Raw genomic sequence first — 16,043 nt, 5'->3', positions numbered from 1 at the left:
GGCCGCGCCGGAGACTCAGCGCTGCCCACGTGCAAGGGCCGGGGCAGGGGCTCAGCCCCCAGGCCGCCCGGTGCGTGGGGCGCCGTGGGGCGCGCTTGGAGTCACCGCGCCTCCCGGCTGCCCCCCTCGGTGCAGACTGGCGCGGGGATGCCAGGCCGCCCGGCCCCTTCCTCGAGCGCCGCGTGGGAAACGAAAGAGGAAGGGGTAGAGGTGGGCCTGGCCAGGCCGCCCTCTGAGCCCCCGAGGCGACCCCGCCAGGGGCGGGGACTCGGGACTTGTCCAGAATCGCGGCGTGGGGGCGAGGAGGGCGGGGATGGGTAGCGTGGCGCCTTTCTCCGCCTTCGAGCCGGCCCCGGCGCGGGGCTGGAGGGAGGGGTTGTCTCAAAAGTCACTCCTTTCCTCTGCAGAGGCGTCCGGCGAGTCCCCGCGCGAGCGGAGAGTGTCAGAGGCAGAAGCAGAAGCCATAAAGTTCCCGGGGCTTCTCCGAGGCCGCTGTCCGGGTTGTCCGTTTGGCCGCCCCCTCCCTGCCTTAGCGAAGGCAATGGCTTCCAAACTCCTGCGCGCGGTCATCCTTGGGCCGCCCGGCTCGGGCAAGGGCACGGTGTGCCAGAGGATCGCTCAGAGCTTTGGTCTCCAGCATCTCTCCAGCGGCCACTTCTTGCGGGAGAACATCAAAGCCAACACGGGTGAGGGGTGCGGGGGCGAGGGGCGGGGGTGAGCCTTAGCGGGATCGGGTTGGGTCGGGTGTCCTCGGTCCCCGGGCGCCCTTCCCCCGCCCGCATGTGGTCGTGCAGGCTCCTACGTGCCTGGGAGCATGCAAACGGTGGCCCGCGGTGGTGCGGCTTAACCGCGCCCCAGGAGGGTGCCGGGGCTCGCAGGGAGGAGGGTGGAAGGTGTACGCGGCCCCTCTTCTCCCCTGGGCTCCTCCTGCCTTGTGGAAAAGCCTGTAACCACCCAGCTGAGCAGTGAGAACCAGAAAGCTGAAAACCCCGAGTTTCCCTTTCGCCCTGCTTTCTTAAGGATGAGCCCTCCCAGCCCACACCTCCCCCCCGCCCCGACCCCCGGTGTCCCCGGGGAACTGGGGCGTCCCCCGCTCTAGCCGCCCACCTGTGGGAGTCCGGTCCCGCCGCGCTCCGGGGAACCTGTGGCGCCGTGGGGCTCCCAGCCGCGCACTGTTCCTGCCCCTCCGCGTCACCCTGGGCCTCCGGACAGAGCCCTAGTGGCTTTGAAAGGCCTGTCTGTCCGCTGCCACCTTCTAAGGTAAACTCTCACCACTAACACCCCTCCTTCCCAAGCCGGGGCCTGGCCGTTAGGAAGGAGTCTACGTAGTAGGAGACTCGATCTGAGAAATTGCATTTTGAATCCAGCTTCCCTGGAAATGGCTTCTTGAGAATGCCTCCCTTGGCTGGCGTCGTGAACTTGGGGATGTGACTCGCCTGATCGCTTAGTCTTTCAGTGGGGCCCATCACCCCTCTCCTTCCACCCCAGTCCACCCGGTTCCTGATGAATTGGCATTAAAGGCGGGAGGTAGCCGTTGTGCTGCTGGTACGTAACCTTTCAGGGATGCATAGTCGCATAATAAGCAACTCCTTTATGAAAACTTGTTATTTGCACATGGGGAGCTTTGCTGCTGCCCTCAGCGGTGTCCAGGGTGGTTAATGCCCATCCATGGGCTAATTATCCAGGGATCTTCATTACAGAAGCACAGATTAGTTCCAAGAGGTGGGCAGATGACTGTGCTGGAAACCAGTGTAAAACCTAGGAATTAAGAAATATCTCAAAGGCAGTTTTATTCTTTATCTCTTGAGAAGATTGCAAAAGCAAGCTTTTATTTTGATTTTTCAAGAAGACTCCCGCACTACCTCCCATCTTTCAGAAGGAAAAGTTCTCTGTACAAGGCTGCACCTTGAATTTTCTCTTGCATCAATGGGGTCTATTTTAATTTTAATACCACATTTCAATGCATTTTATTCTTTTTGTTTTGGCATGCAGTTTCGGGGAAGAGCAGTGTGAGAGGGAAGGCTGGCTCTCAGCCTGAGGGTTTTGTGATTGGCTCCGGCTTCTCCGTGGTAGGGAGCCAGAGACTTGGTTAGGGGAGGAAATGATTCTGTGGCATTCAGCCCATTTCTTAGCATTCTCTCTACCTGACTTGGGGACTCTTCTCCTTCTGGCATGAAAGACCTCACCCTATCCACCCCAGCCTGGATCAGTGCCCTTTCCATTTTTAAAGAGAATGTGATAGGCAGTGGCTTACTTCAGAACTTTCTTAGAAGTTTTGAAAACTTTCCACTTGCTGTTTTCCCTTATTCTCACTTTTTTTTTAAACTTTGTTTGGTTTCTGGATTTTAGTTTCTGTTCTCTTTCACGTGGCTTCATTTTCTCCTAGTGTTTCTCCCTACGGTACGATGTGACTACAAAATGTTTAGATTTTCTTTCTGTTGGGAACCAAGCAGTGTTTTCATCCGCCAATTTAAAAACTGCTTATCAAAGAAAGAGAAGAAAAATGGACAGCAATTTGTTTTGAAAGTGGCTTGTTCTAGTGGACTTGGAGGGTGTTCTTGGATTATTTTTCTCACAGAAGTTTCTAAGAGTCTTACAATCTCATTGCCTGGTAAGCAAGAAAACATTCCATGGTATTTTTCTGTTACCTGTTGTTTGCTTTTAGCTAATTTCCTGATACAGAAGCAATACCGCCCCTCTGTATGTATACCTTTATAGTTGAACGTTTGAAGGAGATGAGGAATCATGACAGAACCCCAGGAAATAAAACCTTGGTAGGAATTTGAGTTGGGAGTAGCTCCGGCCATCTGCTCCAGCCCTGATTCCGGCATACTGTCCACATGGCTTTCCCACAGCCTCTGCCTGCTGAAAAAATGCTCTTCCAGGGAAAGGCTACTCATTGCTTCTGGGCAGTCTTCCCTTACCTGCTCTGGCAGAATTCATTCCTTTCCTCTGCACATGGCTTTGTTGATTCTGTTGCTGCTGTCACACAGTTTCATAATGCATTACAGCAAATGTCTGTCTGATTCATGCAGTAGATATTTACCAAGTACCTGCTATGTGTCAGGCAGTATTCTAGGTACTGGGCGCTGTAGTGATATCTGTGATAATCACCCCTTGTTGTCCCTTCTCCCCTCACCATGTTCCACTTCCCACTGAAGAGACTTCAAGGTCAGGGATATGGCAAAGTACTTAGTGCATAGAAAGAGCTCAACAGGTCTTTGGGTCACAGATTCTGTCTACTATCCTGAAGTCAGATTGTCTCCAGCAATCGAGTCCATTCTGATTAGCTTTGATTTATGGTGAAAGTTTGTACCTCCTACTGATCTGAGATTAGTCTCCTGATCGCTGTCACCCTTTGGCTTTGTCTAATCTGCCTGAAGCAGTGCAGGCTGAGACTTAATCACAGACTTTGAAGACTCACACCCAAATCTTTGGTTCTCATTTTCTTTAGTACGTTGCATTAGTACATAGAAGAGAGAATTCTCATAGATTGCCAGTAGGTGGGTCCTACATTCTGTCATAAGGAATTTTAGCTTTCCTGTGTTTGTGTGTGTATGAGTATAAGCGTGTGTGCACAAACACTGCTGTACTTAGTAGTGAGTCCTATAAAAACTTTGTTAGAAGTTTATTGGAGATACTAGTCTCCATTTTAAAAAAAATTTTTTGATTTATTTTTAAGAGAGAGACACACAGAGTGTGAGCGGGGGAGGGTCAGAGAGAGAGGAAGACACAGAATGTGAAGCAGGCTCCAGACTCTGAGCTGTCAGCACAGAACCTGATTCGGGGCTTAAACCTATGAACTGTGAGATCATGACCTGAGCGGAAGTTGGCTGCTCACCGACTGAGCCACCGAGGCGCCCCTCCATTTGTTGAGTGATAGTGACTGAGACTCCCTCTGAAAGGACGTAAGAATCCTATTTTAAGGGTTGGACAAATAGTGGCATTTAAAAAAAAATCACAATATTCTGTACTGGGTCTGCTATCTCAAGTACAGGAAAATTGGCAAATTTCCATTTGGAAGCATCCTGGACTTGATTGGGTGAAACAGTGTTCAAGAACAAATGTGTTTCTGCTCTTAATATTAACTGTAGCTTTTGCTGGGGTTTGCAGATGGGACCAGCATTTCAAATTAGACTATGGCCTGAGCCTTTTTTCTCTGAAAAGATGACCTAGTTCAGAGGGCTCAGGTTTTTTTTTTTTTTTTTTGCATTTGTTAGTTATAAATGTGTATCTTATGTAAGAGTGAAAGCTTCTGAGTATTGGAGGCTAGAGAGGTTGTATCTAGAGACTTCACAGAGTTGAACAAGGTTATCTGAAACAACTTTAAATAGTTATTTTGTAGAATCTTATAGGATTTCTGAAATATGCTATGTTCCATGTTTTTCCTATCTCAGTAAGACTTGGGGTATGGCCCAGGTCAAGGGTCTGACCAGTTTGGGGGAATCTCTCGATTCCATAGGTCCACTCTACAATGCCTGGTTTCTGAGGGTTTTTATGGGTGTTGAAAGAACAGTTTGTGACTTGAATAAGGTGTCCCCTGACAGTACATCTGCGTTGGCTACGTGAACAACTGAATCTAAGCAGTCTTCCAGTGTGGTCATTTTTTTTTTAAGTCTATTTATTGATTTTGAGAGAGAGAGTGAGCTAGCATGGTTGGGGAAGGAGCAGAGAGAGGGAGAGAATGCCAAGCAGGCTCTGTGCTGTTGGCATAGAGCCTGACAGGTGCTCAAACTGGCGAACCATGAGATCATGACCTGAGTCAGACGCTCAGCTGACTGAGCCCCCAGGGGCCCCCAGTGTGGTCATTTTTTATTTATTTTTGAGAGAGTGCATGCAGGGGAGGGGCAGAGAGAGGGGGACAGAGGATCTGAAGCCTGCTCTGCTCTTAAAGCCCAGAGCCCTATGTGGGGCTTGAACTCATGAACTGCAAGATCATGATTTGAGCTGAAGTCAGATGCTCATACAACTGAAACCACCCAGGTGCCCCCAGTGTGATCATTTTTAAGAAGGAGCTTTTCTACCTTGGTTTACAGTTATACCTTGTGGAAAATTTGGAAAATGTGAATTGGATTAGGTTTTATCTAAAGGGCACTAAAAAGCTATGGAAGGGTTTTAAATAAGATAATGACATGAATGGATTTACTTTTTAAAAAGTTGACCTTCGGTGGGATGCTGTGTGAAGTGACTACAGTTAAGCTAGAGTGATACCAGGAAGACCAGTGTAGATGAAGAGAGTGGACCATGGGTTGGATTGGAGGGTAGTTGTGAAGGCAGAGAGAAATGAAAGGCTTTAGGATGCAAATGAAGGTGGAGCCTTCCAGCCGGAATAATTGGTAGTGAGGGGTGATGGAGAGAAAATAGCCTCGAAATCAGTCCTAGGATTTTGGCCTTAGCACTTGGGTGAATGTGCCTTAGGGTTGAACTGGAGTGTGCCTAACCAGTCTGGTGTGGAACATTTGGGTTACTTGCTGTATAATAATGCTCTTATGAACGTCTTTGCGTGTAAATCTTTTGGCAAATATATTTTCCTTGGCATGGGTTACTAGAAATCAATGGTGAGGGGCTCCTGGGTGGCACAGTTGGTTATGCATGCGACTTCTGCTCAGGTCATGATCTACCTTTGGTAAGTTGGAGCCCCGCGTCAGCCTCTGTGCTGACAGCTCGGAGCCTGACAGCTCGGAGCCGGGAGCCTGCTTTAGATTCTGTGTCTCCCTCGCTCTCTGATCCCTTCCTCGGTTCATGCTCACTCTCTCTCTCTCAAAAATAAATAAAACATTTAAAAAATTTAAAAAACAAAGAAGTGACTGGATCAGAGTAGTTTTTAAACTGTAGGAGAAAGGAATCGGAAACTTAGCTTACAGGAGTGCCTGGCTGGCTTAGTCAGTAGAGCATGTAACTCTTGATCTCAGGGTCATGAGTTCAAGTCCCACATTGGGCATGGAGCCTACTTAAAAAAAATTAAACTTAGCTTACAAATATCTAGCCAAGGTGTTGGTAGAAAAGTAGATAATAGGTTACAATTTATTCATTTAGTTTTTGGCTTACTAAATATTTAAGTATAGACATGGGTATACATACATTGATACATGTATTTAAACTCTCCTTGTTTTTCTGGTTATAAAAATAGTATTGTAATACCCAAGATTTCTTAATTGTCCCCAAAAACCAGAAACCGCCAGGGAGACCGAGTCACGCATGCAAAAGCAAAGGGCTTTATTACGGGTTTAGGCTCACAGACTTTCCCTGTGTGGTGGATCCATGCTGAGAGCCCCAAACAAAGGTGGGGCAGGGCTTTTATGAATTTGGGAAGGGGGAGTTACAGGAAATTGTGACGTAGGTACAGTGATCCAATTATTACTACACAATATTATTGACAGCAGGTTTATCCAATTACAACATTTAGAGTGTTAACCAATCAGAGTAGACCCAGGACCCAGGACCCTCACGTAGGGTGTAACTAGCCTGAAGCAACAACTGATTACCTATAGCTTCTATTTCTAGGCCTGCCCTTAGGAATGTTAAGGGTATTAGAAGGGTGGTTCCTCTTGCCTTGGGCAATGTGTGCCCTTCTGTTGTCTCAAACCTGTGTCCTTACAGTATGTGTAAGTTATCAAAGGTTTAAAAACCCAAGAAAAATAAATCAGACAAACACTTGTAATCCCACTAAATGGAAGGAAAAAATACTGTTAATACTTTTTATAAACAGTATATCCTTCAAACTGAATTTCAAAAATAAACTTCGTATTACTATTTTGAAAATTACTTGCTTTATTGCACAACATACATTTAATATTTTTTAGTGTCATAAAAGTCTGTTCTTTAATATGAGTTTAATACTCCTGTACTATTTCAATATAATTTTTGTCCCACTTTTGATTTTTTGAAAAGGCGATATGTGCAGATGGTAAAGATTTCACACTAAAGACACTAGGAACGGTGTGGAAAAGCCTTCTCCCCTCCTTGACCCGCGGCTCCCCGTTACTCGCTGCAGGCATGCATGTCCCCTGACCCCTGGCTCCTCAGTTACTCATTACCAGGGTACCTACTAGTTCCTTTTCTTGAATGTTCATCTAGAGAATTTATGCATACATTTTATGCATACATATATATAGCATATACATAGATAGCAGTAGCCTCTTTTTTAAAAAGTACAAATTTATATTTTGTTTTTCATAACTTTCCTTAGGCTTAGCAGTATAGCTTAGACATTGGTTTCTATTAGCAGGTATCAATCTATCTTACTCTTTTTGAAAACTGGCCACATACTTTTTTTTTTGTTTTTTAAGTTCATTTATTCATTGAGACAGAAAGAGGACGAGCAGGAGAGGAGCAGAGAGAGAGAGAGGGATAGAGCAAAGATCCCAAGCAGGCTCTGCACTGTCAGTACAGAGCCTGATGTGGGGCATCATCTCATAAACCATGAGATCATGACCAGAGCAGAAATCAAGAGTCAGACGCTTAACCAACTGAGCCCCAACCATGCCCCAGACACATAACTCTTAATTGTACAGCTATGCCATGGTTTTCTAGCCAGCCATTCTCAGACGTGTTGGTCTCACATTTAAGACTCGTTGAGGGGACCCTGGGTGGCTCAGTTGGTTAAGTGTTTAACTCTTGATTTTTGCTTGGGTCATGACCTCACAGTTCCTGAGATCCAGCCCCAGGTTTGGCCATGTGCTGACAGTGTGGAGCCTAGCCTGCTTGCTGTTCTTTCTCTCCCTTTCTCTGCCCCTTACCCTGCTCATACTCACATATTCTCTCTCAAAAATACATAAACAAAAAGTAAACTTTATTGAGCATCTGACTCTTGATTTGGCTCAGGTCATGATCCCAGGGTCATGGGATCAAGCGCTGCCTTAGGCTCCATGCTCAGCAGAGGATTAAGATTCTTTCTCTCTCTGCCCCTCACCCACTCTCTAAAAAGCAAAACAAAAACAAAACTCACTGAGCACTCCATAGAGATTTATTTATTTATTATGTATGTATGTATGTATATGTATGTATGTATTTTGAGAGAGCACCCTTGTGCAGAGGAAGAGGAGAGAGAATTCCAAGCAGGCTCCACACGGTGAGCACCGAGCCTAACACTGGGCTCAATCTCAGATCTCACAAACTGTGAGATCAGGACCTGAGCTGAAATCATGAGTTGGATCCTTAACTGATTGAGCCAGCCACCAGGGCGGCCAAGTAGAGCCTTTTAGATGGATTATACTTCTAGCTACTAAATGTATTAGAAGTTAAAGCTGGGAAATTTTTAAAATGTGTGTGGCTTCATTAAATATAACGATAAATCCATCACATATTAACATAACATTTCTATGAAAAATAACTAGTTTCAAAAACAAAATTTGAGAAGAATAGTGTTGTTTTCACCTGTTTGAAAATCTCTTCAATGTCTTGATTTGTAAAAGAAAACTGGAGTCTTCTATCAGGTTCTTCATTCAGTTTGTGTGCGTGTTGTTTCAGTTAAAGTACAGAAAGAATATTTGGCTTCACACAGATGTGTAGTTAGAGAAGGGGTGAATTCACAGACCCCTGAGAGGGATCCTTGGAGAACTCTGATTGTACTAACTTCCTGTTGATGGAATTTAGTTATTTACTGTCCTTTGGTATACAAAGCATGCTGCCTTGAATGTCTTAGTAACTCTGTCTTTCAGCAAATTTGTAAATGCCAAGCAGCGTTGGCTTGTGGGATACAAAGAAGTGACACAGGTCTATTTCCTGAAGGAGGTCAAGGCAGGCAGAACAAGGATAAGGTAATAGGGGCTGAAAGATGTGCATGTGTAGGTCCCCTGGGACATGGGGATATGCTGACCCAGCATGGAGAAGACGGTGAGATTACAGAAGGCTTTCTAGAGGTGATTCCTGGGCTGAGTTTTCACAGAGGAGTCTAGCTGCCAAGTCAGGAGATGGCATTGTCGTTGCCACCATGTAACTGGAACTCCTTTCAGAGCTCGTTTGGGGTCCACAGGAGATCATCACTCTTGTGGCTTGATCACACTTGTGTGTTACCATTTTAGCCTTTATTCGTCTCTTATTATACTATTAAAGGAAAAGGTTGTTATACCTGCTGCATATCACCTTTCTAGTTTTCATTACTTGGTGTTTATCTTTAAGATACACTCAAATATGTTAGCCTCATAATTTGTGATGCTTTTACACTTCTGCTCCAAGCTTCCTAGAACTCAAGTGATGGCACCTGATTGTGAAACTTATAAATTGGGTACCAGACTATTAGCTACACATCTCTCCATTACAAAGGAGATATCTAATTGCCTATTTCCTTTAAAATCTAACCATTGTTACGTGGAATTAGGCTGCTCTGCTCTTAAGCAATCTGTGTAATGCATATTGTAAGAAGATTTAGGGACTAGGAAATAACGTTTTTCTTACAAAGTTTTAGTATATGTGCTGCCAAAGCGAGCACTCTTACAAAGTTTTAGACAGTATTCTTTTACAGTGGGTCAGAAAGCTCAGCTCTTTTGGCAAACTAGATTGTTTTTTAAAGCCTGAGCAGGTAGGGGGCACCTGAGTGGCTCCGACTTCAGCTCAGCTCATGATCTCACAGTTTGTGAGTTCGAGCCCCGTCTACCTATGCTGACAGCTCAGAGCCTGGAGCTTGCTTCGGATTCTGTGTCTCCCTTTCTCTCTGCCTCTTCATCACACACACACACACACACACACACACACTCTCTCTCTCTCTCTCTCTCTCTCTCTCAAAAAGTAAATACTAAAAAATTTAAAGCATGAGCAGGTAGTAGAGGCTTTGAATTACTCTGTTCCTCTGCCCCCCGCCCCCTTAATGTTTAGTTCTCAAGTTGGCCTTTAAGACATGGTACAAAAGGTCTGATTGGTACAATTTCATGAGGCACAATGAAATGGCTGATGTTATATCTTAACAGTCCCATGTCAAGTTCCAAGAGTTCTTGGTACTAGTTAAATGACAGACCTGGCAGCAAGCATCCCTTATTTAGCCAGAGAGGCTGATGATATTGAAATAATGCAAAGTCACTCCTGCTCATCAAATTCCCAAGAAGCTAGAAATCAATTATTTTCTGTTCTTCAGCACTTCTTTTATTGACCAGCAACCTGTGACTTTGGCACTTTATAATTCTTGCGACTTGGTCATCATAACTAACCTGTGCACTGGGTAAAGCATGTGCTAGGTCCTGCATTGGCTAATGTATGTGTCTTATTCTCTAGTCTACACACAAATCTACACAGCAGTTGTACGGTATCCTTTTACAAATGAAGAAATGGCCTTAAGAGGTTTTGTTACTTGTTTTAGGTCAAACAGCTGGTAAGGTAGAGAAGCTAGTCATCACACTTGGGACTCCATAGGTAGAGTTAGACTCCCATCATATCCTGCTGCCATCCAGGTGCTCCAGTGCCTAGTGAAATAGCCACATCGTGTCTTACAAACAGGACACTGGAACAGTGGGTGGCCAGGGGATCATGGCAGCTCAGCTCTCCACAAGTACACCGAGGGTCAGCAGGTTCAAGAGTAGTCTAGAGGTATGTGTTCTGTTCCTGAAGCATTTCAAATAAAAATCTAAGGTAATGTCGACTTCCTCCTCCCTCTCCAAGAAAGAACCCCAAAAGGTCTAAAATAGAAACTTTACGCAACTGTGAGGAGGTAGAAATTGCCTTTCATTGTAATGGTAAGACTTCTGGAATAATACCTGAGCCCGCTACTGCCTTAGTCATTTGGCAGATGTTTCTCTGCCTGCATTAGGTGTGAGGAGGCACGCAGAAGTACCCTTGAGGCACGCACCATCTCGGGTTCAAGGTCTAGGTTTCACATTATGTTCCCATGAATCACAGTGGGATGTGTGTGGGTGAAGTGTTGTGAGGTCATGGACGAGGCGGGGAGGGCATTGTTCAGGTGCGCCCTTCTCCTGCAGTGCCTTTCACACTTAATCTTTCAAAGTCTATTTTCAGTCTCATAGCTTCTGTGAAGTTTTCCACAGCTGTTGCAGCTACATATCATTTTTTTCTCTGAAATTCCTTTTATACCCATCTGTATCTCTAATATGGCATTCATTATCATCTTCCTGTAAAGTGATCTATTTTGTAATATCAGTTACCGTCTCTAACCATCTGAAGAGGAAATTCACTAGTGTCGGGTTAGTTCAACAAATGTTTTGATAGCCTGTTATGGCAGGAGGGAAGATGTGCTATAAACAAGGGAAAACTAATCAAGGTAACCTTGTATACCTTACGTGTTAAGCCTTATACACTATGTAAGTATTCCCCCCCAAATATAGTAGTGCAGCGATGGAGAGTGACTGGAAGGCCACTTTAGACTGCGAGGTTGGAGAAGGCCTCCCTGAGATGTTTCAGCGGAGCCTTGGTGAGGGTAGGAATGAGATGGGTGAAGATTTGGGAGCAGAGGAAAGGAAGGGCATGTGGGGAGACCCTTGAGCAGGAGTGAGTTTTCCTGGAGGAGCGAAGGCAGGTGTTTCTGGAGCGCTGTGAGTAAGGAGGAAATGGCAGGAGGGGAGGCTGCAAAGGTTGACAGAGGGCTTTGAGGCATGATCAGGATTCTGGGCTTCCCTGTAACTGGATGAGGAGTGACCGGCAGTTTGTTGTTATTGTCATTATTTTGTAGTATAACACCTTTACCGAGATGTATACAATAGGACTTATTCTTATAAAGCGTATAAGCCAGTGGTTCCAGTGGTTTTTAGTATATTTAGAGCATCATACAACCATCACATCACTCCTGCCTAACGTGAGAACATTTTCATTACCCCAGAAAGAAAATGTGCACCCCTTATGAGTCATTCCCCATTTCCCCTCCCTCCCTGGGCAGTCAACTCATCTACCTTCAGTTGGTATGGATTTGCCTACTCTGGATATTTCACGTAAATGGACTTGTATAAGATGTGACTTTTTGTATCTGGCTTCTTTCACTATGCATGCTTTCAAAGTTCAACTATATTGCAGTTATGTATCACTACTTCATTCTTTTTTATTGCCAGGTAATATTTATTGTATGGATATACCACATTTTGTTCATTCATTCATTAGTTGATGGACACTTGGGTTGTTTCCTGCTATGAACATTAATATACAAATTTTTGTGTGACTATATATTTTCATCTCTCTCGGTCATGTATATATACCTGGGAGTGGAGTTGCTGACTCATGTGGTAACACTATATTCAACATCTCAGGATGCCCTGGGGGGCGCTCAGTCAGGTAAGCAGCCAACCTCGGCTCCCGTTATGAGCTTGCAGTTCTTGAATTAGAGCCCTGCGTTGGGCTCTGTGCTGACAACTCAGAGCCTGGAGCCTGCTTTGGATTCTGTGTCCCCCTGTCTTTCCCTCTCCCTCCCCCCCTCTCTCTCTGTCCCTCCCCTTGTGTGCATTCTCACTCTCTCAAAAAATAAACATTAAAAATTTATTGGTTAAAATAAACAGTAAACAAATTTAATCTTGAGGAACTGCCAGCTGTTTTCCAAAGCAGCTCAGATATTTTGTGTTCCCACCAACAATGAATGAAGGTTCCAGTGTTACACTTGGAACTCCAGTATGTCTTTCTTGATTTTCACCACCCTAATGGCTGTGAGCTGGTATCTCATGCTGATTTTGATTTACACATTAGTCCCTAAGGACTAATGCTATTGAACATCTTTTCATGTGCTATTGACCATTTGTAGATCTTCTTTGGCCAATGTCTCTTCTGTCCATTTTTTAAATGGGCTCAGTTGTTCCTTCTTTGTTGAGCTCTTTATATGTTCAGAATACAAGTCCCTTCTTATTTATTAACATTTTTAAAAATGTTTGTTTATTATTTTGAGTATTATTCTGTTAGCACAGAGTCCAGCATGAGGCTCGAACCCATGAACTGTGAGATCATAAGCTAAGTTAAAGTTGGACGCTTAACCAACTGAGCCACCCTGGAACCCCAGAACTCCCTTTTTAGATATATGACTTGCATGTATTTTCTTCTCTTCTGTGGGTTGTCTTTTTGCCTTACTTGATGTTGTCCTTAGAAGCACAAAAGTTTTAAAATTTGATGAAGTCCAGTTTATCTTTTTTTTTTTCTTTTGTTGCTTGAGGTTTTTGGTGTTGTCACCTAATCCAAGGTAAAGTCTTTGTTTTCAAATATGGGATTGTCCCAGTCTGATTCATAATTTTTTTTTGTTTTAAGAAATACACTATTTTTGGGGCGCCTGGGTGGCTCAGTCAGGTAAGCCTCGGACTTCGGCTTAGGTCATGATCTCAGGTTCATGGCTTCAAGCGCCCTGATAAGCTCAGAGCCTGAAGCCTGCTTCCCATTCTGGATTCTGTGTCTCCTTCTCTCTCTGCCCCTCCCCCTCTCATGCTCTGTTTCTCTCTGTATCAAAAATAGATAAAACATTAAAAAATTAAAGGCAAATCTATTTTTGTTATTGTTTTTTATTTTAATCTTTAGTTTTTGAGAGAGAATGCATGCAAGTGGAGCAGAGGGATAGGGGAGAGAGATCAAGAATCCTAAGCAGGCTCCACACTCAGTGCAGAGCCCAATGCGAGGCTCCATCCCACAGCCTTGAGATCATGACCTGAGCTGAGAGTCAGAAGCACAACAGACTGAGCCACTCAGGTGCCCCCATTCACATTTTAAATAGATCACTCTGGCTATTTGAAAACGAGATTGGAAGGTTCGAGAACAAAAGTAGGGAGAACAGTTAAGATGTTGTTAAAGTGTCAACAGACAAATGGGTATACTTCAAATATAGTAAGTACTGGTTAAATCCTTTGTATTCCAATAGCATCCTGTTAATATGAATCAGAAATGGTCTTCACCTTTTTTGGAGGCGCTAAGATGATGTCACAAACAGTTTAGATCAGGTAGAGGGTAAAAGTAGTGAAGATGGAAACTTGGAAGAATCTGAGGCAGTGGTAGGAGTCCCGAATATGACTCTGTGCATGGGAATGGCAGAGCCAAATGCAACCCTTTGAAGGGATTACAGGATTGTGGGGAAGAGTGCCCCAGTTAAAAGGACAGTCCAGAGTTGAGGATGATAAGTTCAACATACCAGCAGGGCAGTTCCAGGTGGAAGTTTCTAGTGGATTTTGGCATAGCAAGTGATAGGCATGGGCAGTTGGCTCTGTGGCATACAGGAAATAAGGTTTGACTTTGGAGTCAGTTTTACCTTTGTCTAAACCTCTTCCTGGCTTAGTAAACTTTGGGGGGGGGAGTTAATTAACTTGATTTCCTCAGTTGTAAGAACCCCACCTCATAGGGGTGTTGGGAGGGTTAGATGGAGTCATCTGTGTAAAATGCCTGACGAGTAGGAGGGTTCTCTCTGGTTTGTTCCCACTTCTCTAGAGGAGGAGTACTCTGATTTCATTTAAAATCTTCCCCATAAATGTGGTGCTTTGAATGGAATCACTGGCATAATCTTTTGGGATTTAGGCAATATACAGGTGTGTGTGTGTGTGTGTGTGTGTGTGTGTGTGTGTGTGTGTGTATGTATACACGCACCATTCTGCCACTCAGCAGAGGCTGCAAACACTTACTGTTTTTAAACTATTAATTGTGTTGGCCTCCTAGTTTTTAATTTTTTTTAAATGTTTTATTTATTTTTGATACAGAGAGAGACAGAGCACGAGAGGGGGAGGGGCAGAGAGAGAAGGAGACACAGAATCTGAAGCAGGCTCCAGGCTCTGAGCTAGCTGTCAGCACAGAGCCTGACGCGGGGCTTGAACCCACAAAGGTGAGATCTGACCTGAGCTGAAGCCGGAGGCTTAACTGACTGAGCCACCCAGGTGCCCGGCCTCCTAGTTTTTAAAAGTGTCTTGTTTCCCATTCTTGTCCAAACAAAAATACTTACACTAAAGTTATTTGTGTGCTCTTTTGGAAGACTCCCTGGACCCCAAATTGCTTTTCAGAAATTGTGTCATCATTAAAATGGACATTTTTCTAACTTTACCCGGGTGTCCACTTGGATAGATTTTCTCAAGGTCTTTTAATGTACTGGGCTGCTGATGTATCTGATGTGACTTTGGCTTTGCTTTGTTTTCCTAAATTCCAACTTAACTGCTTCTGTATTTTTTCTTCTGCATGACCTCTGTAGATCTTGGTAAGAATAGCTAATGTAGTTTCCAGGAGAACTATAAAATATTGATTGCATATTTGAGTTCAACTTCCCAATTTTCTTAAATGGCAACTATAAATACTGTCTCAGGACACAATTTTTTTTTCTATAAGGGAGATTGATTTTTAACTTGTATTACTTCAGTGGCTTAATTTAAAAAAAAAATCAAGAATCTAGCTTGGAATACAGTGAAAGAGCAAGACCTCCTTCCCACTGAGCTCTTAGTTTTGCTTTAGTTTTCTAGGGTTTTTGGGAACTAAACACTATGCACAACAATGAATGTGGTAAGTTTAATTATTTGTTCCATTTCTAAGACTCCATTTCTTACTGTCTTAGAATTGGAAAGAATTTGAGTTCCTCTGTCCAAGTGGCCATTTTGTGCTGGGTCCCTTCTCTAGGAGCTGACTGCCAACTTCCCTCTCTGGAGGCAGGCTTTTTCATTGTTGGATGGGCCTGATTGTTGGAAGACTTTCTTCTTTATACTAAGATGAAAGGCAGTCCTTGAAACCGTCATCCATAAGCTGTCATCCACTTGTCCAACTTGAGCCTTTTGGTGTCACACAAATTAAATCCACTAACTCTGCAGATAATTGAAAATAGTTGCTAGGCACCACATCCCGGAAGTAAGTTGTCTCCCCCCACCCCAAAGAATAGCTTTGGTTCCTTCAACCATTTTTTCCAGGATAACTTTTCTAAATTCTTTTCAGCCTGATTTCATTACAACCCTTTGAAATTCTGATGGCTACCTTTAACAAACAACTGGCTAAGTATGGTAGGACCATTGTAGCTGTAGTGGCTTTACTTCTAAATCTACTTTCTTTTTTAGTTTTTTTTTTAAGTTAATTTATTTTTGAGAGAGAGAGAGAGAGAGAGAGAGAGGAGAGGGAGGGAGGGAGGGAGGGAGGAAGAGCAGGGTAGGGGCAGAGTATCCAAAGGGGGCTCTGTACAGAAA

At 44.2% G+C, this 16,043-nt stretch overlaps 1 protein-coding gene across 1 annotated transcript in view; it reads left to right on the top strand.

Moving 5' to 3' along the window:
- The first annotated feature begins 115 nt into the window (after nt 1-115).
- The window catches only part of AK4 (adenylate kinase 4), a 69,518-nt gene continuing 53,590 nt past the window's right edge, over nt 116-16,043 (top strand). Inside the window, exons 1-2 of the mRNA XM_029949203.1 lie at nt 116-210; nt 408-686. Coding sequence (XP_029805063.1) covers nt 542-686 — 145 coding nt within the window. The 5' untranslated portion in view covers nt 116-210; nt 408-541. The remainder of the gene's footprint in view (nt 211-407; nt 687-16,043) is intronic.

This window comes from Suricata suricatta, chromosome 8 (assembly GCF_006229205.1).
Source record: "Suricata suricatta isolate VVHF042 chromosome 8, meerkat_22Aug2017_6uvM2_HiC, whole genome shotgun sequence".
Lineage (NCBI taxonomy): Eukaryota > Metazoa > Chordata > Mammalia > Carnivora > Herpestidae > Suricata > Suricata suricatta.
This window is presented reverse-complemented; position numbering and strand designations above follow the sequence as displayed.